This window comes from Pyrgilauda ruficollis, unplaced genomic scaffold (assembly GCF_017590135.1).
Source record: "Pyrgilauda ruficollis isolate IOZ18807 unplaced genomic scaffold, ASM1759013v1 scaffold5, whole genome shotgun sequence".
Classification (NCBI taxonomy): Eukaryota; Metazoa; Chordata; class Aves; order Passeriformes; family Passeridae; genus Pyrgilauda; species Pyrgilauda ruficollis.
In genome coordinates, this window is record NW_024526599.1 from 15,739,437 (window position 1) to 15,762,745 (window position 23,309).

At 38.5% G+C, this 23,309-nt stretch overlaps 1 protein-coding gene across 2 annotated transcripts in view; it reads left to right on the top strand.

Annotated features, from left to right (window-relative positions):
- The window catches only part of SNX25 (sorting nexin 25), an 81,964-nt gene that overhangs the window by 24,644 nt on the left and 34,011 nt on the right, over positions 1-23,309 (top strand). For both annotated transcript variants that reach the window (XM_041480052.1, XM_041480053.1), the window contains exons 4-6: positions 8,106-8,278; positions 9,142-9,328; positions 15,010-15,080. In XM_041480052.1, coding sequence (XP_041335986.1) covers positions 8,106-8,278; positions 9,142-9,328; positions 15,010-15,080 — 431 coding nt within the window. The remainder of the gene's footprint in view (positions 1-8,105; positions 8,279-9,141; positions 9,329-15,009; positions 15,081-23,309) is intronic.

The following is a 23,309-nucleotide window of genomic DNA, read 5'->3' on the forward strand; positions in this document are numbered from 1 at the left end:
ATTTCTAGTATTGGTTTCATGTATAGAAATGGAATGTGATAATTTCCTGTGTCCAGCATTAGCTAGTTTATGAATTTAAGATATGGAGGAAAAGTCAGACCTGGATTGATTTTTAGAAGCCACTGCTCTTTTCCCATATGTGCAGGATCAGGAGCGCATTTATAACAGGATTAGCCAAGTGCATCCTGCAAGGGTAAAGAGATTAGTATTCAGCCATTTGTGTTTCATAGCACCTTTTATTCCTTCATTCCTTCATATCTTCTTAAGTCTTTGCTTGGTTACTTTAACTAGAATATAAGCAAGCTGAATACTGGCAATACCATTTTGTGTAATCATGGGTGAACTGTGAGCTGAGTAAGGTGGTGTATAATGATGGAAATGGTCATGTTTGTATGTGGGTGCAGTGTTGTCTGTGGTGGCATTGTGCTTTTCAGGGGCCAAAATTATCTGATCCCAGGAATTTAGTCTCCTTCTGGTAGCATGATATGTTTGTTGAAAGCTAGAAGAAGCTATTCTTCTGTATTAAATGCTCAGTTAGTACCAAAAGGACTTAAAAAGATGCAGACAAATAGTGTCTTCTGTGAAGCTGTCCACATGAAAGGAAGAGGGAAATCCCTTGCCCTTTCTTTGGGCTAAGTATGACTGCTCTAAATATTTACAGAACTATTAACATTTGATAAATAACACCCTATTTTTAATGGATGCAGCATAGGCAAAATGAGATTTGCCTGCATTAGATATGTAGGTATCATGGTCTAACCTCAGCCAGCAATAGCCCTGCATGAACCACTCACACACTGTCCCATCAGCATGCTCAGAGAGATCTGGAAAAGTAAGTGCAGGAACTTGCAGGCTAAAAGTGAGAAAACTTGTGGGTTGAAATAAAGACAGTTTAATGGGTAAAGCAAAAGCTGCATACAGAGCAAAACAAGTAATTAATTCACTGCTTTCCATGGGCAGGCAGGTGTTCAGCCATCTCCATGAGAGCAGGGCCCCATCACATGTAATCGTGACTTGGGAAGACAAACACCATTGCTCCAAACATCCTCCCTTCCTCCTTCTTCCCCCTGCTTGACATACTGAGCATGATGCTACATGGCCTGGAATATCCCTTTGGTCAGCTGGAGTCACCTGTCCTGGCTGTCTCTTTCCAACTCCTTGTGCACCCCTAGCAGTGGGGTGATTCAAGAATCAGAAAAGGTGCTTGATGCTGTGCAAGTGCTGCTCAGCAATAACAAAACCATCTCTGTATTATCAACCTGTGATCAGCACAAATCAAAAATATTGCCCCATACTAACCATTGGGAAGAAAATAACCCCAGAAAAAAACAGCAGAGAGGGCCTGTGGGATTGGAAGGTAGTTAATCCTTGTGTCTTGAAACCCCTGACAAGCAGTGATTTTTGAACAAACCACAGCAAGAAGAGGTCAAATGACACTGGTTTTATTTTTATTATTAGGAGTATTTCAATTTTTTTTCCCTATATCTTTTGGTTTTGAATGTTCTCTGTCTTTAACCTACAGCTGGGACACCTTTGACCCTAGAGACAGAGGGAGAATTGGTTTCTGCAAACATGAATATGTGGTATCACAGGCTGCTTCTGACCAGTTGTCTACTACACAGCATCTCTTGGTATATGCTGAAGTGTTTTTATGCGTTTTTGTGCCCAGAGTTGCAGCATAAGTTATGACTTAGCAAAATGAATGCTTGGGATCTGCAGGCTGCTACCAGTGCTTATTCAGAACCTATAGTTAAGAGCTCAGTGCTCTTGGAAAGTGTTGTGGGGAAATTGCTGCTTAAGTGATCAGTATGGTAAACTGTTTGGGGATTAAAGTTTGTATCATACATGTTTTGATAATGTTCCTTTTGTTTTCGGTTATTACAGAGTAAGGAGACAAAATAACTCTTCATTTTCTTTCCCATGTGAATACCTTGGCATGTATAGGGTATATAACTTCAATTTTTTTGATTGCAATGTGTATTGTGATAAGATAGTAAAAAAAAAAGGTGATGTCACCACAAACTGATCAAGAGCAGACTGATACAAAGGGAGTTTTAACACTTGAGATTTAACTTGCTTAATTCTGTAGATTCACATTATCTGGATAGCAACTAAACACCTCCCACAGGTCTTTTCTTTTGTAATTCCACTTGCCAGAAACGCTAAGAGCTGGTTGCCACAGTCAGCCTCTGGGAAGGTGTATCCAGGAGATTAGTATGAAGCTGTAGAGATTTGTTGCAATGGGAACAGCTGTGTATGAAAGTGCTGAAAGCAAATTAGTCATGAAAACCCAAGGCCTGAGCATGTTATCAAATTCAGCCCATAGCTAGCACCGGGTCTAAAGCTCACCATTTGTTTTCATGCTTCAGTGTGGGAAGTTGGGTTTCCTGTTAATGATTGAGTGTAACCTTGACACCATAATAAGCATTAAGACATCCTGGTGCTGATGTGGTCATACCACAATTTGTAAGCCATTCATAAGTTCTTTGCCTCTGTTACTCATATGGCTTTTTCCTGAAAGAGGTAACTGTGGCTTGTATAAATGGCAGGTTTTATGCACTGTAAACATTAGTTGAATTGATTTATAAAACTTGCTGATTTATCTTGATAAAATAGCAGCTGTGGAAATTTTGGGTTTGGCTTTGTCCGCTATTTCTATTTTTTGTTGTGTTTTCTGATTTTTTTTTTTTTTTTTTTTTTTGGTTGGTTGGTTGGGGTTTTTTTAAGTAGATACTTTTTTCTAGTATATTTGTTATACTGGCTTGTAAAGTCTAAAGGTTTGTTTCTTTTATGTCTTAGAAAACTCATATAGATGAAGCAGTTTTTACTTTGCTGCATTGTCAAGAAGCTTACAGCTCTGAGGGTGATACAGGTGAAGAGATGCAGCCTGCTTGTGGCTCTGGTAGTTCTCAGAGTCGGTTTAATGAAAATGCATGGTGAATGTTGAAAATACTGATGACACTTATTTAGAGTTGCACGTGCACTTCTGCTCACAGTTGTACTGACTGAGACTTAAATAGAGCTCTGCAAGGCTGTCTCTTGAAAGACTAAATAAAGAAATACCAAGGCTGAAGGAAACACTTTGTTATCCATCTATCCCTTAAGTATTTTCCGGAAGAGGAATTGTTAATTTTTTACATGGTTTTGTTGTTTGGGGTTTTCTTTGTTTGGTGTGTGGGTTTTGTTGGTTTTTTTTTGTTTTGGTTTGGTTTTTTTGTTTGGTTTTTTTTTTGTTTGTTTGTTTGTTTTTTTGTTGGTTTTTTTTTTTTTTTTTTTTTTTTTGTTTGTTTGTGTTTTTTGTTGTTTTTTTTTGTTGGTTGGCTGTTTTTTTGGGTGGCATGGGGGTTTTTTAAGGGGGAGGGTGGGTGTGTGTGTAAATTTGCTTCCTGCCTTAATTTCAAAGCAAACTGACTTATGTTTGTCAAAGATGCTTTGTGTCAGGTTCATACATCCAACCACAGATACCAGGTTTTAATACTCCTGAGTCTTTATAATACAGACAGTGACTAGATGGCCCTTGCCAAAAATATGGCTATCTAGAGTATATTCTTGGGAAAAAAAGATTTCCATGAGGTTGCTCTATTGGGAAACCTGGAATTCCAGGTGATAGCCTGGTCTTATGAAATGGCCATAGGTCCTGCATTCCTGAGAAATGAGGTATTGTTGTTAAAAAGGTGTTGCTATTGGTTCTGAGTTGCTTACTTACAGTATGGGAAGGAAATTATACTTCTATAACCCAGGTAATGTTTTAACTGCTTATCTTCAGGAATACTGCAGCAAATCTGGGTCTTCTGCTTTCCTTTATAAAGTGCTGGATGAGCTGTAGGCTTGCAGCAGTAAGGGGTAAAGTCTTAACACTGGTGACACTCAGTGGGATACACAGGCAGTAAATGCACAAAGCGACCTCTGAGCAGAGGATAGTTACAGTAGGTGTCAGTTTGTTCCCTAAGAAAAGTACAGCTTGGAACAGACCTGGTACAAAGGAATTCACTTTGGCAGGTCCTATGTATTGATTTATATTTGTACTCTGCTGCTTAATCTTCCAGTGTTTTGAGGAAAAAATGAAGGAAATCCCTTTGCTTTCTGGCACTATATAAAAGTATTGGATAGTGTTAAAAATTCAGAGAAGGCTCTTAATAAAATTACAGAAAAGGAATTTGGGTGGGGTTAATGCTGCCTTTGTAGCTCATGGGGGAGAGAAGATGGGTATGATCTGTAAGAATGCTGTATAGAGCATATGTTCTGTCTACTGTTTTAAAAAAGTCACCTGCATCTTGACAGATGACTGTTGTCACTATTACTTTAGTCTTAATTGTTCAAGAAGACACAAATGAATTAAGTTGCCACTTGCTGTTATTCGAATATTGTCTAAAGGAGATGAATTGAACCTGGTTTACAGAGCTTGTATCATGCCTGTTTTGGAACTGTTTTCTAGAATGCCACATTTATATTAGTTCACTGCACGCAGTTGTGCTCAGAATTTATGGCTAATTGACTGGGCTTTTAAAGCTCTGTCTAAAAATATCTGCGCACAATTTTAGTTCAGTTTTCTGTGATTACTAAGGGACTGTTTGTTTGGAAAATCCAACCACACAGTGCTAGTAATACATGTTCAGAATTAGATAGGAAAAGACATAATGTCTATGTTATTTAACTATTTGGGTTATTTAATAGTGCTTAATAGCTTTATTGACACTGGAGAGATGTAGCAGCACTCTCCTTTGTGTACGTGTATGTGGATTGCACTTACATTTCTGCTTTTCCTGTTGGTCTCTGCAAAATAAACAGTGCCACATTCTCACAGAATTGATGATCTAGGTTTTATATCAAGCCTTAAGAATATGCCTGATGAGGACATCTTAGCTCTTGCTCTAAGGTAGTAAACAGACGTGGTTTGGTAGCTGAGCATTGGTGTTAATGCTTCTGTGATTGCTCACTGCTCTCTTTTTAAACGTGTATCAGTGAAGGGGAAGCCTGGGTTAAAAGGGCAGCTGTTTACTGGCCAGGCTTTTAGTTCACATACAGTATTTCCCTGCAAGCTCATCAATGGTAATATTGAGACTAATAGAACTGTAATGCTTCCTGTATACATGCACAGGAGGATATAAACCAGTATGTTTTGTCTTGTCAGATTTATCGCTGTCATATTGATTTATTCTGTAGCTGTTCAGCTTCCCCCCAAGCTTCCTCTCCTGCTTTCATTCTTCCTTTTATTTCTCTTGCCCAACAGTGATGAATATTGCAGGATTTGTTGACAGAACTGTTCAGCATTGACAGGCAAGACCTGTTTAGAGTTGAATTTCCTGAAGACTTTGTCTATTTTCATAAATATCTTCCCTTTTGCTTTTTAGATCACATGTAGATATAGTTTGGCTAGGAAAACCTGTTCTAGAGAGTCATATCTTCTTAGATAATGGAGACAACTCGAGGAAAAAATGAAGATATTCTTGAGCAGCCTGTAAACTGGAGAGTAGGCAACTCTGCTCCCCCCTTGCATTTCTGTAGGCAGGAATACATTAGACAAATTAGAAGGGTAAGAACCAAATATTTGCCTATGTGCTTGTTTATTCTGTTCCATTTTCCATTTGTGTTCCCCTGCCTGTGTGTCAGAAAAATCCTGGCATAGGTCCAGCTCAGCAAAGCTGTATGTGTTGGCTTTTGACTGGGAATAAATTGTTGCAGTAGGGAGACAAAGTTCTTTTGCATGGGCGGTACTATAGGTGCAGTTAATGCTGCAGTGTGTTTGCAGTCCTGAACAGACTGGCATTCCTCAGGAGACTTGTAGATAGATATTGAAGACAAAGAAAGTTAATCTCACTTCAGTTAAATTTTCTGTGCATTATGACTCTGTTTTATGCTTTGTAAGTGCTATGAAAGTATATCTTGATCTAATCACTATGCAAGATGTCCCAGAAATAAGGGGTCCAAAATAGGGGTTTGTTCACAGGCCAAAAAGCAGTCACCATTTGCATTTAGTTCTAACTCTGTATCATGGCTGTTAATACACAGGAATAATTTCTAGTGATAATTCTTGTACTTTGCACTGGTGAGGCTGTGTCTTGACTGTGAGGCTGGGTTTAGTTTTGGGTCCTTCACTGCAAGAAAGGCATGGAAGTGCTGGAGCATGTCCAGAGGAGGGCAGCAAAGCTGGAGAAGGGTCTAGAGGACCAGCCTTGTGAGGAGTGGCTGAGGGAGCTGGGGTGTTTAGTCTGCACAGGAGGAGGCTCTTACTGCTTATTGCTCTCTACGGGGAGAACTGCCTGAAAGTAGGTTGTAGCCAACTGGGGGTCTGTGTCCTTTCTCAGGTAACAAGCAACAGGATAAGAGGAAATGGCCTCAAGCTGTGCCAGGGGAGGTTTACATTATTAGCAAAAATTTCTTCGCTGAAAAGATGGTCAAGCATTGAAACAGGCTGTCCAGGGAAGTGATAAAATTACTGTCCTGGGAAGTGTTAAAAATCCATGTACATGTGACACTTAAAGACATGGTTTAATGGTGGACTTGATGACCTAGAAGGGCTTTCTCAGCCTTAATTATTCTATGTTCCCTGTGAGTCATCCTGTTTGCCAGCATTTTGTGTATGCTTCTGGCTGTGTTTCCAGGTGGCAGACTTTGGGTGCACCAACCTGTCTGGAAGACTTTACTTCCACAATAAGAGGTGACTGTAGGTAAATGACCCAGACTTTCTGTCAGTAATCTGCCTAAGACGACTTGTCTGGGTTTGGATAAATAATGAGTGCCTTTAAGGGAGAGTATGACAGGGGATATTTGATGTGGTGTAGGGGAGGCTTGAGGATATGTCTGGAGTAGGAAAGAAGAGTAGAAATGCACTGAGGAAAATAGCTTTGTATTCAGCTGCCACTGAGAAAAGATCCTACCAGAACAAGATAAACAGCTTTCTGAGCTCAGTCAGCTGCACCACCTGGACTGGTTGATAATGAAGATTACACATCATCTTCATAAACCACTACTCCTCAGAAAAGAGTATTTATATCCAAGGTGTTCCAAGGGACTTGTTTTGGAATTTGACATACCTATAACAATCGAAACACCTTTCATGACCTGTGTTTGCAAACAAAGCATTTGATTTGTGATGGAGTTAAAGGCGTTAGTCAAATCAAACCCAAATGTAATCTTTACATTTGTTTTTATGAAAATTAATTGTAAAACTAATTTTAGTCTCCTTAAGACAAATTATTGTATTACTAGAACAAAATCAGAATTATGTTACTATTCCAATATATTTTCATCCTCCTGAACTGACTAGAAAAAATTAGTTATTATACAATACTGCCTGTTGCTATTGGCCGTGTATAGTGGTGTCTAACTGCAAACATTTGGTTTGACTGTGTACAGTTCTTGGTCACTTTTTCCACAAACAGAGGCAATGGGCTTAGAGTAGCTCTGTGAGTAGCAGTTAGTTGAGTAGGACAGCAACCTAACCTAACCAGGTTGGCAGCCTCCAGCTCTGGGAAGAAAGCAGATGTTGTGGAAGATAGGAACAGGGACTGGTATGAGACATAACAGATACAAGCCTTTGTAGCACCTTAGAGCCTTCTACTGATAACCAGTCTTGGCTGCCTTTGTAAATTACCGTGGTGCCTCTCAGGTGACACTGTGTCTGTCTGGAACCACTGGCTTGGTCACCGTGTTGTTAAAATGGATTGGAGCACACCAGGCATGTGGCCATTAAAGAACTGCTAGGATACCTTGTCTCTGGTTCTACAGCTGTTTTTGTATAAAGAAAAGGTACAGCTGTGACCTGCACTAAGGAGTTCAGTCAAACATGTTCTGAAAAGTCCAGAAAACCATTGGCACCTGCAAGGAGATGAACTAGATAGTATTGGGCACAGAATCGAGGTGAGGGAGATTTGCTCCCTGTTTCTTTCAGATTGTCATCCAAAAACTTGTTTGTGAGGAGTCTGCAAACAACACAGTGTGCATCATGGGCTTACTCACCCAGCAGCATGTTGCTGTGCATGTTCAGCACAGCACCCACCCAGTGCTCATGCTCCAGCATTTTATCAATTAGTGACTGATGATCATAGGTGACTTCTGGGACAAGTTCTATGTAAGGTCTCTCCTCTTTATTCTTCTCTCTCTAGGCAGGAAGATCCACCGAAACCTTTTTTGCTGCACTCATGCTTGAGGAGCTCTGATGAAGAAGTAAGATTTCTGCAAAAATGTTCTCAAGTTCTGGTGTATTGTCTCCTACCCTCAAAGGATGTCCAGTCTGTCAGCTTGCGCATAGTCCTTGCAGAAATACTTGCAACAAAAGGTAGATCAAAGATAAGAGATGATTGGTTAACCATTTGTACATGTAAAATAGTAGCAATTACAAAGTTTATCAGGTATAAGTCTTGATGCTCTGCTTTTACATTCTGAAATTTAATTTCTGTGATAGCCAGTAAGACACTGTATTCACAAAATCAAGCATAAACTTACTTAATTTTCATGATCCAATGCCAGGCTGTTTATCACATTTCAGGATGAAACACAATTTGTCTTTTCTCATTCTGTTTTTTTTCATAGAGGAATACTTCTGCAGCTTTACCTGGCATTATTTATAGTGATTGTATGAATATTTCTGGCCTTTTATATTACATTCAAATGAATAAACTCAACCTTAAATCTGTAGATCCTATAACTGAATCATTATATTATATTTAATTCATTATTTTACACTTTGATTTATGCAGTGTGTTTTTTAAATTGAGGGGATTTCTATTTTGCTTTTATCAGCTACAGTTTATAAAAACAGTATGCATTTTTTATGTTACTGTCAAATTCAGAAATTATGAAGTCCCAAGTATATTATGCAATTCAGTTTACTTTCATTTCTACTGGCTATAATGTCATAGCCTTCAGAACACGCAGCATAAAGAATGAAAATACGTGGAATTTTCCAAATAGAGCTCAGCTTTGTCAGTGTACATCAATTTCTGTAATAGAATAACCAGTTTTATCAAGAAAGTATATGCAATTTCAAATGTCCTGTGTAGTCCAGAAGACTGGTTTTGGATTTTTTGAGGTTTATAAATGTGGATATTTATTTTTGTATTTTATCTGCAGTTTTCATTTGCAAGACAGCAGTTATTCTTCAACATAAGGATTTTGTTTTAAAATATTTTTTCTCTTCAGTACTGAAACCAGTGGTGGAACTGCTGAGTGATCCAGATTACATTAACCGAATGCTACTCAGCCAGCTGGAGTACAGAGAACAGATGAATGAGCATCAGAAGAAAGACTACACATATGCTCCTTCTTATGAGGAGTTCATCAAGCTCATTAACAGCAGCTCTGATGTTGAGTTCCTGAAACAACTGAGGTATTTAACATTTCACTGTAGCTCATTCAAAACTAAGCATGCTTCTTTTCCAGCCCATTACTAAGATTTGAATGAATTGTGATTTTTCTTTTTAAATTTAATTTTAGATTTCTTTTTGTTTGGTGAAGCAGAGATTGCAAGGATGATAAGCTGCAACATTTGTTAGATCTCTAATGTAATCAGCATTTTAGCTTAGTGGCAAAAAGTGCATAAAAAGTCTGCTTAGTAGTATACTGGAGATGATTGTACTGTTGAAAGGGATAAATGCTTGAAATGGATGAAAGGCATACTGAGCTCTGTGGAGTTAGATGAAATATGTTGAATTTCCATTAGTGTGGATGGTTTTCTCCTCATTACCTTTATGAATTATGACTGCCCGTGGTGTTCTGGTGATGTGAGCTATAGTGATCTTAGGGACACTGAGCATTCAGAACAGCTTGCTGTGATTCTGTGGCGTGGAAAGAAGTTTGAGTTTCAGCACATTATACCACTGGATGAGAGATTTTCCTGGACTATTGCAGGGAGGTGTTTCCCAATTGCATCCTTCTTAACTGTGTTAGTGAACTCTACAGAGCTCGTTAAAAACCGAAAAAACATCACTGAGCTCCTACATATCACGAGTTTGTTTGATGTTTGTTTGCCTGTTTTCTAATGCAAATAGCACCTGCTCACTTTCATACTAATTCCACTCCCTGTGTCATCTCTTTCTCCTTATATCTCTCTTCTTAATATGAGATATTGCCCACATCTCAAGCCTGCTTGCCCAAGAACCAGTTGTTTATGCTTGCCTTATCTTTACAGCTGTTTCTCCTCTGATTTCTGCTTTATGTGAAACGATAAGGAACAACTGACTAGGAAGTGGGGAACAAAGATAACTGCTGTTACAGAACCTCCCTGGATGTCCTTGAGTTGGTTTTGTTGAGCAGAGCAAAGCTTTGGAGGACCCCTGAAACCATTTCTGGAGTGTTTGTCCTAAGCTCTTACCACCAGCCAGAACTGGCAGTTTTTCCTCTTCCCAACTCCCCTCTGTTGCTGCTGCAGGCCAGCTTTTTCTCTTCTCAAATAGCTGTAGAAATATCTGAAATACACATGCATATTGATTACATTTGGTGAATTCTGTGTCATCTCTTGTGACCCTGAATGTCTGTTAGGCTTGGCCTGATCAGGCCAAGAGATGGCTTGTTGTGGAGTGTGCGGGCTGTGCAAATAACGTCATCCTTTCTCTTGTTCTTCTCTTTGATTCTGAAACCACTTGCATTTCTGGGATAGGAAAATACATTTAGGTGATGGTGAAATGATTCTGTTGCTTGGCTACTTATTGTTCATCTGCTGTAAAATTTGCTCTTTACTCTAGGACAGTGTGACTTTCCTGAGAGCAGAAATTAGTCTATATTAGACTCTGCCTAAAACCTAATTGATGTATTTATTAGCATAATCACACTAATGGATCTGTTTGTTTCAAAAGAAACCCAACTCTTATGTTGTTGTTGTTGTTCAAGCACATTAATGCTCAGTGTGTTCTCTTTTTAGCTGATAGGTCACTTTAAATTGCGTTCTCTAATAGCAGAGAGCAGATCTGCTTTATGAAATAATGTGGTTTTGGCTGCACCTAGGTTTTTCCTTTCTAGTCCATGAAGTCCAACTGCTGTAATCTTGAAATGTGTTCCTCTACACCCTACGAAATATCGGTCAGTCTAACCTGATCAGTATTTTAATAGAAAATGTCTGAGAAAATGGATCTTCTTTTTAAAGAGAAATAGTATTTGATTTTGGAGGCAGTGTTCTTTCTTCCTCTGGGATAGTGGTTAAAGAGCATTCCCTGTGGGAGGAGGCATTCCCATTCTCTCTATCCTCCAGCACTGCGGGAGCACCCAGAGAGAGATGGGCCAACCTGCAGTCATCTCAAATTTGTGTAGTCTGTCTGGCAAAGCTTTCATGGTTAACCAGTGAAACCTTGCAGATTTGCATTAACAAACCAAACAGCAGTCCCTATATGGATTGGAAAACAAACAAAACCAGGTGGTACTTAGCTGTAATTCACAACAGTGAACCACAGGGCAAATCTATAAAGAAAGAGTTAAACAGGAAGAAACAAATAAGCTGTTGTGCACTTATCCCTGAGAAGCACAGTAAGAGTCTGTTGCAGTGATGGGAGTGGGGCAAATGCTTCCCGTTCTCTTACAACAAATAAATTACTGGCAAGTTTTACTTAAACAGAGTTTTCCAGTTAGATGCTATTCTGCGTAATTGTTCATCAAGAATTCCTGGTTTTATTTGGAAATAATTTTTCAGTGTCTGTTCTAAGCCAGTGCCTGGCATTCATGATCTCTAAGCCTCCTCCTGTTACTTATAATGTTGCCACATAACATCTTGGTAAAGAACACTGCAGGCAGTGGCAATTTTCATTGTAGGCTTAACTTTGAGGGAAGTTTGTCCTAAGGCAGCTGCTGGGAACTCATTATTTTGTATTAAACGTTCCATTCATGCTTATCTTTGCAGATTATCTGTTTAATAAAATAAAGATAAAATACCTTGCTAAGTTCAAGAGGCTGTGGGACACTGATAAACATTCCTCAGACTCCTGACTGACGGAGGCAGGGACTCCTGGGTGCACCTTGATGAATGCATGTGACAGTACAGGAGGGAGGGCTGATAAGGCATCCTTCCAGACTGATTTTATTAGCAGAGTTTTGCTAGGCTTTCTTGTGGGTATAGCCAGGTATTCGTGGTGGGGAAGGCAGGGAAAACCTCTGGCTGGTTCAGTGGAAACCTGTGGGTGAAAGGTGTGTGTTGCTCTCACCCAGGAAGTCAGAAAAGAGAGGGGGAGGCTATATGGGTCTCCTTGTAAGCAAGTGTTAAGAGCTCTGCTGTGCAAATAGCTCTCCCTGGAAGGGATGGTGCTAGGATTTTCTAAATCTTGTTTCTCTTCTAGCTTAGAAGCACTACCTTAAGAAGAAATATTATATTGATTTTCTGCATGGCTTTTATGGATTTTATTTTTGGAATGCATTTGAATGATGCAATAACTAATTAGTATTAATTTTGGAGAACTTTAGGATTCATAGTTTGTTTGTATCTATAGTGAGCCTCTAACATTTAGTCACTCAATCTCTTGGAACATAGCTGTTGTTTTTGTGGAAATATCCCATGAATTTTTGTAGGGAAATCAGGGGAGCTGATATTTTGATAAAAAGGAATTTGCTGATTTCTGGGGAGCTATTTTGGGTTTTTTTTTGTTTGTTTTCCTATCATACTTTTACCATCTGAAAGGTTGAATTTGCTGGGGGGAATGGGGTGAGAGAAACAAACCAGCAAAGCTTTCACAGAAGGGACCATTGTATGGTTATGTACTAATGTCCTTCAAACACTCTCTTTGTAAAGTTTCATTTCTTTGATGTTTGTCATGAAGGGAGGCAGACTTTTATTCCTGTATTACCAAGTTTTCACCAAGAGTGTTGTCCCTGTCTTTCAAGAAGAAATAGTTAAACAGTGAAATTTCACCTTCATTTCCCCTCAAACTGAAGTTAGCATGGATTAATTGGAATTCTGCTACAAAGAAGGAAGAAAAGATGAGTTCTTTCACATCAGATGTGAAACATGTACCTTCTCTGTCAGGAGAAGAATAAAGATAAAAGACCTGCTGGATTAAAAACATAGTTGAGAACAAATAATAATAAGGAAATAAGCTGGTGGATAGTTTTTATTCTGCTCTCAGGATCAGCATTGTATTTATTCTGATATTTATTGTTACAGAAGCAGAAAGTCACACAGCTCACTACTGACTCTGTATCATCTTTTACCTAAGAAACGAGAGAAGTGCGTGAATTGACAGAGAATAGGGAAGAAGTAATATGGATGTGAGGCTATGAAGGGTCCAGTTTATCAAGTACAGTCACTTCCTCAAAGTTAAATTATCACATCACATTTAAAATGTCCTTAGATGTTGAATCACCAGCACCACAGAATATCAGTGAGCTGGAATATTTGGAACAGAGTTACAGGGAGAAAAGGGTCATGGTGTGGCAGCGTAGCAAAGGGGTGTTTCTGAGATGCAGTGTTGTACAGCACTCCCATTGAATAGTTGCAGCAGGAGCCCAGTGCCTGGGAGGAACAGACTAAATAGCATCTTTGAGCATGTAACTCCAAGCATCTCCCATATTAAAGGAATACAAAGAACAGGAAAAGAGAGATGCTGTGTTAAGTATCGGTAATAAAAACACATGAAACTGCAAAAGTGGACAAATGGGAGGAAATCTGGAAGGAAAAAAAATTGCAAAATAAGTGGGAATTACCTTCCATGTGCAGTTGGTTGTCTGTACCTTGTTTGATAAATTCATGATTTCAGTTAGCCTACACCACCTGAGTGAGGTGAATTGCAGTGCATTTACAGATCACATAATCAATGCATCAAAGGTCTAACTGAGCTGCCCTGAATAATTTGCGAAGTCTTTGAGTGGGGAATTAACTGTGGGACTTCCTATGCACCACACCACCACTCTTACTGTGGGGCTGTTCTTCCTCTGACGGACTGGGCAAGAACTCTGGTGGTGGGTGGAAACAATCAAAATACAGTAATGGCAAAAGGAAGTAGTGTTACAAAAATTACAGGTTTTCAAACAGGTTTTCAGGTTTCAATTTGATAATTGAAGAACTTGCTGTAGAAAAAAGTCTGTGAGTGTATGCTGTGTGTATAAAGCTGCTTATACAAAGAGCCAGAGACAATCAAAATCCTAAAAGAGGTATAGGAGGCAAGAGAAATGGGGGTAATAGAATGATGTTGGTGAAAAAAGTTTACATGAAAGAAGGGAAATATGTTTTAAGGATCACATGTTCTTTCTTCAATGGAGAATAAGTCATCACAGAAATAGCAGCCTTTCTAGGAGGCTTCAACTTTCATCTAAAAGTTAACTTGATAGATTCAAGATAAATTCACTGGAATATTTGCTTTCTTACCAGTATTAATAGCTGTCAGAGTAAGTGCATTGAAAGGAATTTGAGTGTTATGACCAGAACTTTGACATTTATGAGACTTAACTGACAGTAATTTTCTTTGCTGAGTGCATGGTATTTCTTATTTACAAAATCAGTTTTACTTAAAATTCAGTTTGCTAGCTACATTAACTGTCTGCTATTGTTTACTGTAGTTTTAGGTGATAAACATGTTTTAATTATTCCTGGAGTGTAGTACTTTGAGATTTTACATATTTTAGTATAATTTGTTTCTTCTGCAAATTTATATATGCTCCATTTGGAGTGGATTAGCTGGAGGAACCTTACAGCTGGTTCTTTTCTTTTAAACTGAACTACCATTCTGGTTTCCTATGAAAATTTATATTTAATGTTTAGAGTATGACTTTATATTGTGACTTTATATTGTGTTGTGAATATTACCTGTCTGTGCAATGCCATCAGTTGAGAGAAGAGTAAAGTGTTACTGTCAGTTGAATGTTTCCTTTTTGTTTCAAGATAATCTGTTTTCCCTGCTCCATGTGCACACTGCTCCTTAGGTTGCAGGTACACTGCAAGATTAATCTGTTTCTAGATGAGGAGGAAGTAGAAGTATTTTGATTTTTATTAATTAGTAAGTGTGCTGTATGAAGAACACATTGTAAAAAATTAATACCATGTTTTTTTCTTCTCCTCCTTCTCTTCACCCTTATTCCCTACTGTTTTTAAATTAGGTATCAAATTGTAGTGGAAATAGTTCAGGCAACCACAATCAGCAATATTCCCCAAGTGAAGAGACAGAAAGGTAAGATTCCATGTTTAAGTCACATCTGTTGTTTTCATTTTGAAAAGCTGTTTGAACTTATGCCATACATATGCAATCAGTGTGTGTGGGTTTTTTAGACACATTGTAGGAATGCTATGCCTTTAGTATTTTGGTTCTGTTTAATTTGTCTGAATCTTCCAGAAGCTCACATGGTATGATTATCCCCCACCTTATCTTCATCTAAGCTGATGGATCATGAAAAAGGTCATAACTATGATACATTTATTTTCAGAACTTGCTGCAGCTGGGATTTCTGACATTACAGATTCATATGCTGAGAATCATATTTCCACTTTCTTTTTCATACAATCTGTTCTTCAAAATCTCAGTCTGTTCTCTTTTTGAAACACAGAAGAAGGAATGATACAGCATAATTTGTCAGACTTTATTTTGACTCTTCAATGTATTATGTTTTTGAGTTGCAATAAAGAGTCCTCTTGATTTTCTGCAATGATTTGGCCATGGCTGCCTTTTTAAAAGCAATGCATATTACAGTTGTACTTATATTTATTACATATACTACTTTTTATGGCTCTCAAAATATGTAAAACCTGAGGTATATCATCAGGAGATGATCTTAATGGCAAAATTACTGACTAAATAATTGTTTAGGGAGGTATACTTCAGTAGTATCAATGCATAATAAAAAGGCAACAGATAGTAAAATCAATTTCTTTATAAATAAATCTAAAAGATTTTAGGTTCTCATGTAATCTCTATCTCTCTCTAGGTTAAAAAAAATAATTTTCTAGTTCCATGTATCAGAAAGGAAAACTTTAAAAGGTATATTCAAGTGTAATGAAAAATGCAGAAACAGAAAATGAACAGTGGGGTGGGGAAATTTTTGGCAGTCTGAAGAGCTTGAGGTCCATGCTCAAGTTTTGGAAAGTATAAGGCTGTCAACACCGACAATACTTTTTGTTTACACTCTAAAATAGAGCTAAATGTGCATTCCAGTAGGATATCACGCTTGTACCAAACCAAGGTAAAAGGAAAAGTAGGCATTGGTTTTTATTCTAGTGTACATTATAGAAATTGATATTAATATTTTTCAGATGAAAGATAATTGAATGGAAAGTCTGTTTCATAAAGTAATAAAATGAGAACAGGGAATTTAACTCTGAGAACATTAAGAAAAATCAAATCTTGCTAAGCCTGTATTTCCATTTGTACTACCATTGGTCCTGTTGAGGCAATAATTGATTTGGGGAATATTTTTATACGGTTTATGTTCCTACAATTAATTATTTATTAATTAATTCTTGATCTCACTTGACTTTATCTGTTTAAATATCTACTGTTCTAAATTATGATTAGAAGTTTTTTTTGAAGCTACAGTTGTCTGGTACTGCAGAACAGATACAAAAGTATAGAGCAGGTGGTATGTGGTAAAGTTGATTCTGCATTTTTATGGGCACTTGATTTCTTCCTGTACTAAAAAAAAACCAAAAAAAACAAAAAACAAAAAAAAAAAACACTAACAAATTTCACTAGGTGGTGCATTGAAGTTTTTATTATTATATGGACTTTTATTTTCGGTTTATTCCTATGGTGACCTTATATATAATTTAAGGGTTGATTACCATTGCTGACTCTGTCAGCTATGGGGACTATTGGGGCTAACCCTTTTGTTTATTAAAGAGCCAGTGGTTATGCACATTGTCTGAAAAGGTGATGTTTTTGCTTGACACATATGAAACAGTGTGCCCAACAGAGGCATGCAAATACCATCTTTTTATAGTTCACACAAATTTAGGGCAGATTTTTAATTTCAGTTATTTCACTCAGTTTTCATCTACCAAAATTTTTCAGGCTCTATGTATGTACAATAAACTCTTAAGAAGACTATCAAAACTGTAGAGGGGTAAAATCTATTTCTGAAGACTGTTTTGTGCCTTATTTTTCCTAAAGGAGGTGGAGGCATTTTACCTAATATGGTAATGAATCTAATATGATCCTGAATTTTAAAAACAAAATATTAGAGGAAAAACTGTGGTACCCTTCTTAAAAAAAACCAAAACCCAACAAGAAACCCCAGCACAGCTCATTGCTAACATAAAGATAGTTGAAATCGTGTAGAAGAGACTGCCATGTAACTTAGCATCATGTTTTGGTGTTTCATTTTCTGGATGTTAAATCCAGGGGTAGCCTTACAGTTTAATGGTCAATAACTAAATGTAAGCTTTATGCAAAATCAAAGTGTGTCTGCACAATCTCATTCTGTCTTTCTCTTTTTAATCTTCTCCCCCAGCATGTGGTGCTGTGTGAGCGTGGCAGCTGGATGTATATGACAGTTCCTTCTTAGCTGTTAAATGAGCTCCTGCCTTTTGTGTCAAGGGCACCTCTTAGCTTTGACCCCAACCTGGCGAGAAATAGTCTTACTGATAGCTATTTCCTTTTTCCTGTGGCAGAGTTGGGTCCTGAAAATGTAACTGCTTCTTTAGTGCCTGGGTGTTCAACTAGAGCAGCTGAACTCTGGCTGGCCAGCATTGTGTTGAGCCTGATGTCTGCTCTCAAAGTGTAAGAGCAGAGCAAGCATAGATAGTACGTACGTGGATATAGAGTGGTTTGGGTTGGAAGGGACCTTTAAAAATCCTCTACTCCAACCCCTGTGCAATGAGCAGGTACATCTTCAACTGGTCTGCTCAGAGTCCCATCCACCTGACCTTGAGTGTTTCCAGGGATGGGGCATCTACCACCTCTCTGGGCAGCCTGTTCCAGTGTTCTGTCACCCTCATTGTAAAAGACACTCCTTTTATGTAATCCAAATTGTCCCTCTTTCGGTGTAAAACCATTGTCCCTTTGTCCTATTGCAGCAAGCTCTGCTAAAAAATCCATCCCCATCTTCCTTACAGGCCTCTTTTGTATGGGTGTCCCCAAAGCCTTTTCATCTCCGGGCTGAACAAGCCCAGCTCTCTCAACCTTTCTTCTTGGGCGAGGTGTTCCATCCCTCTGATCATCTTCATGGCTCTCCTCTGGACCTGCTCCAGCAGGTCCATGCCTTTCCTGTGCTGAGGTCCCCAGAACTGGATGCAGTACTCAGCTGGGGTTCCACATGAGAGTGGTCTAAGCCTCCATCACTTGGAAATATGGGAGCTCCCTGAGGCAGTGTTTTCAATAGAAGAAGGTGTAAACAAAAACCTGAGGAGCAGGTAGTGTAGCAGAGGTGGCCTGAACTGTGCAGTAGTGAGTGCTTAGCCACTATTTATACTTTTCTTAGCAAAAGAAGTGTTGTACAACCACATGACTAGCAATAAGTATTCCTGAGCAGGATTGTGGGCTTTTACTATTGGTTAAGGAGAAATAATTAAGTCTCAAAAAGTGACCAAAAGTATTTCTTTTTTCTAAAAAGATTAGGTGTCTGTTATTAAAGGATGAATAGCCTGAGAACCAGATTTCAGACTGATGACTTCTCATAGGGGCTACAGTTACCTGACCTTTTTACTATTTTATTTGGTGATACCAAAGTGCGCATTTAATGTTGATGCCTAGTAAGGTGGGAGAGGAAAGCTTGTTGCTCAGTAAGGGCAGGGTTCTTTACGCTTTTTAACTAGTGCTGGTGCCACCTATTGGCAAAATATTTAGCTGTTAGGACACTCTAATAAAATCAGAAAGTATTTTAAAGTTCTTCTAAACATAACTGTGTTAAATCCTCAGTAGGTAAAAAATGGCATGTTATAGGGCTTCTTTCTTTTCAGATTTCTATCACTTGAATCTTCTGGTACGTGAGCATAAGAGAGCAAACAAAAATGTACAGAAGCATGTGATTCATGTTAAGCAGTCGGTTTTGCATTTGGTTCCCTGAGAGAGTCAAAGGTCTAAAATGTTGAGACACAAAGTAATGTGAGAGGTTTGCAGTCTGATGCCACTTGTGGGTGGATGATAGAATTTCTGTGGCCGGGAGAATTGCTTTTGGCTTTGCTGAAGTTGAATAAGAAACCTAACACAGCATTATTGTTTCTAGAAGCGTAGATAGTTTATTTTGGAGCAGTGCAGGTCACTTCTGTAAATAGAATCTGTTTCCTTGCATTCTGACCCTGCACTTCTCATTTGCACTGGCACAAAAGCACAGAATCTGGTGTGTGCATGTATCTGCCTTACTTCACTTTTCCTACATTGTCTTCCTGTGTATCTTCTTCCAAAATGGTCATGATCACTCACGCAGTGACTGTAGGAGAAGCTTCGTTTTGGTGGTAGTTTTGTTGTTGTTTTTCTTTGTTTAATTTGTCTGATTTTTCTTCCTGTTGGTATTTTCAGATGGTACCCCTCTCTAGTCACGTGCTATGCTTAAAAGAATCGTATCCTTCTACATCTTTAACTACAAACAACTCTCCTCATCTTACCTTTTGATACAGATTCATTCTAAATAGGGAACCAATTAAAATTTAAGCTAAATTTTAAGTATTTTAGTTGTTTGTTGGCTTATTTTTTTTTTTTACAAAATCTGTCTTATCTGCTAAAGATTTTGAAGGATCAAATGCCTATCTGAAAATGTTTACTGCATTTTGATTTATTAAAGCAGTTTGTAAGAGGACAAATACCTGGATTAGGCATTATAGCATGAATGACAGATGATATGCAAGTCTCTAGAAGCAAGAATGAATCTTAATTTTTGTAAAGAAAAGGTTTCAAAAACACCAATTGGGAAATAGCAACAAAAGTAAGTTGCTATAATAACTTGATATTTGCTGTAACATGAATAGGAAGCTGCTTAAATACACTTGTTCTAATTTTAACAAACACATTTTTGTTTCTTCTCATACTGATATTGTATTACAGGATCCTACCAGAATTTTAGCAAGGTTCTCTTTTAGTAGCTGCTTTTTACAAGAAACCCAAAAAATGCCTGTACCTTGTCTTAGGACAACACAGAGCAAGTCTTTTTTGGAATGATGTTTTGTAAAGGGATTTGTCTGATTTGCCTTTTAATTTTCTATGCCCTCCACCTTACACATGACTTCACAGCAAGACTGGAAACCACCCTTGGATGACTGGATGGGTCTGTTTTTCAGACACTACAGTGTAATCGACCCCAGGGCATCCCTGTTGAGAAAACTGCTCGTTTTCAAGCAGGGATTTCGAGACAGATCAAATAAGCAGCCATTTCTGTGTGGAGAGATCTGCTGCGTTGCAGCAGAAGATTTCTCCTGCTGAGCCTTCCCACTGTGTGTCTAGATATTTGCTTTTATAAGCAAAGCTGACAAGTGGCACAGAAACAGAACTGCCTGTGGGCAGGCCTCTCAGGTGCTGTGGTTCTGAAAGAGGCTTGAATGTTCAGCTGTAAAAAGGGACTTTAATAAAAAAGAAGCTGGGGCTGCGGGCTAGCTTAGTTATGTGGGTTGTGATGTGTGGGTTTTGTCAAGATGATAATTTAAAGTGAAGTAAAATGGGTACTTGTGTGTTCCAGCAGATTACAGATGCCATGTAACTTAATTATGTCAAAACTGTATTATGATTCCTCCCCCTGACCCTGCATCCTCCACACAGGAATAAACATTCACACACAATTATTTTTGCAGTTTTCTGGCAAGGCTTAAAGAGCTGACATTGTGCCTGCACGTCATGCTCAAGCAGTAAGTGTGGAGGGAATCCATATGGGTGAGGGTAAAGGCTACAGAGTCTGTGGTGCATTATTTGTTTTTATTTGTGATTTTCCGATCAGCTTTGTAGAGGAAGTTTTTCTTTCTCTTCCTGAAATCCTTTGTGTCTTCTAGTGATGGTAATGCATCTCCTAGTTGGAGACATGCTGTTCAGTGGAAGAGGGGGAGGGAAGAGGCTGACTGGTCAGATAGATGTGACCAAAGGGGATGCAAGGACCTGCAGTCAGAGGTTCTCTGTGGTGGATATTATTTTACTGTATAGTACATATTGACTTCCAGGCTCAGCTTTACCTTACTGCCACTTGACTTTTTATTTTTCTCAGCTGTGGCTGTGAGTGGAGGCTGTGTTGTACAATGCATTGCTAGTGATCAGGGCCTAACTTCATGGTCTCCCTTTAAGTCCCTTTTCCCAGACCTGTCTGTAGAAGTGGTTGGTATTTAACACTTTTCTTCCCTCAGTCTTTTGTTGGACCAGAGGAGAGCTGCCCAAGGTCCTTTCCTTGCACTTTGGGCAGTAGAACAACAGTGTGTGCTGTTCTTAAAGGATCCTGCTCTCACAGAATTGAATAAATGCTTTTCCAGGCCTTTTACATGGGCTTTTAAAACTTGTAATTCAAGGTTTCTGAGATTGGAGGAGGTCTATAAAGACTTGTAAGTCATATATGACGTTCCAGTTACTGCTTACACAAAAATGTTAAATTGATGTTCACTACTTCAATACTGAGCATGGCACTTAGGAGGCCCTGTATGTGCTTAACCTGGCTCTTGGAAAAAATCTTGCAAAAAGCTTGTGTTGGAGAGTGTGTGTTGCTCCTTTAGTGACAGATAGGGCTGGTCAGTGGTGTTGTATGTGCTGCCAGGTGTCATGGATCTGTAGTTACTGAAGCTATAAAGGAACAAGAGCTTGTATTTTCTGTTTTATTCATGCTTTTGCCATATATTACTTTGTAGGCAAAATGAGAAATCTCTGCCTTCTGCTGGTACTGCTAAGAGAGGGGTTGGAACATGCATGTCTAAAATACAATTAAGTTTCTGCTTTAAGCAAATTTACATTGTTTTTGTGTATCCTCCAGTGTGCTTAAGGGTAATAAAGTTTGTGTGACTTTTTTTGGCATGGCAGTTTGGAAGGCCCCATATTCTGACTTAAAAATGGATAATATGAATATGTACTTCACTTCTATGTACTTAATAGATATAAACCTGCTCAAGTAGCAAAGCTACCATAGGGGGGAAAAAAGAAGAGGAAAGAAAATTAGGTGTGAGAAATCACTTTTCAGAAATTGTTTTGGTGGATTAGTATATGCTTCTGGGGATATACTTCTAGCTGAGCTCAAGTCAAGATAGTTATGAGTGATTTAGAAGACAGTGTGGAAGCTTTGTCAGAAATTACTGCAGATGTGTAAGAAATGCATAGAATAAAACAATTTGCACAGGTGGAATAGTTTTGATTACTTGGTAAGTTTGAGCTCATTTGGACCATTTATATTTTAATGTTGTTTGGTGCAAATTGAATTATCTACAACTGTGGATTGATAAGCAGAGTTTGAAATTCAGCTTTTGGTACTAATTGCTTTTGGTTGCCTTTAGGAGAGGTGCACAGGACCGTTTTGGGATTTGAAGTTCCTCCATGGCAGTGCATGTCCTGTCAAAATTTCCCCAGATAAGGAGAATTATTTTGGAGAAAGTTAGTAAAAGACACTTTGCTCCTTTGAAGATGGAGGCTCTGCTTGCTTGCTGTTGGTAAAGTGTATGCAGCTTGTGGGGAGGAAATCCCAAAGTAGCATATTTCTTGTCTTCTGATAAGGAGTGATTTTTGTTTGTTTTTAATATTTTTTTAGACAAATTACCCAACTACAAAGTTGTTACTCATTAAAAAAAGTATTACTCAAAGGATGCTTTTTTCCCCCCTTGCATTGTGGTGAAACAGTGTCTTAGTAGCAGAAATCTACTACTTTTCCATTTATTGAAGCTTGCTAGAGGGTGTGTGAATACATGCAAGCCTTTCCTGTTATGCCTTTCTGGTTTTATTTGGTTTATGCAGTAATACCTGAATGTAATGAACATCATCTTTCCTGATGCTCAGAGATGGGGAAAATCACTCTTAATTCTGTCTCAGTATTTTGGTGATTATGGAATCAGACAAGAACATATTAAAAAGAGAAGTCTTTATAACTTAAAATATTGTTTTGATAGTGCTTAATATGACAAAAGCAGAGCAGTTTAGGTCTGAAAATCTCTAAAATCTCAAAAGCGGATTAGGGTTTGGAGAAAACCAGTGATCCACCTAACCTTCTCCAGTTGAGCTGAAAATGCTCCTCCTGATTTCTGCTAGCTTATCTTTCATCATTGGGAAGAGGGAAGTGTTAGTGTTAGTCCACACTTCCGTGCTGTCCTTCCTGCACTGCAGCACATCAGCCACATTCTGTGCTGCTCTGCTTTTCATCAGCCTCTTGTTTATTTGTGAAGGACGTCACTGGCAGGCTTCCACGGTGACCAGTCCTGTTTATCCATGGAGCAGAAACAGGCTGGCAGTGTCATCTTTGGAACTGCCCTGAGTGATGCTTGGGTGGAGTGGCTCCTTTTCAATATGAAGAGCTGAGATAAATGT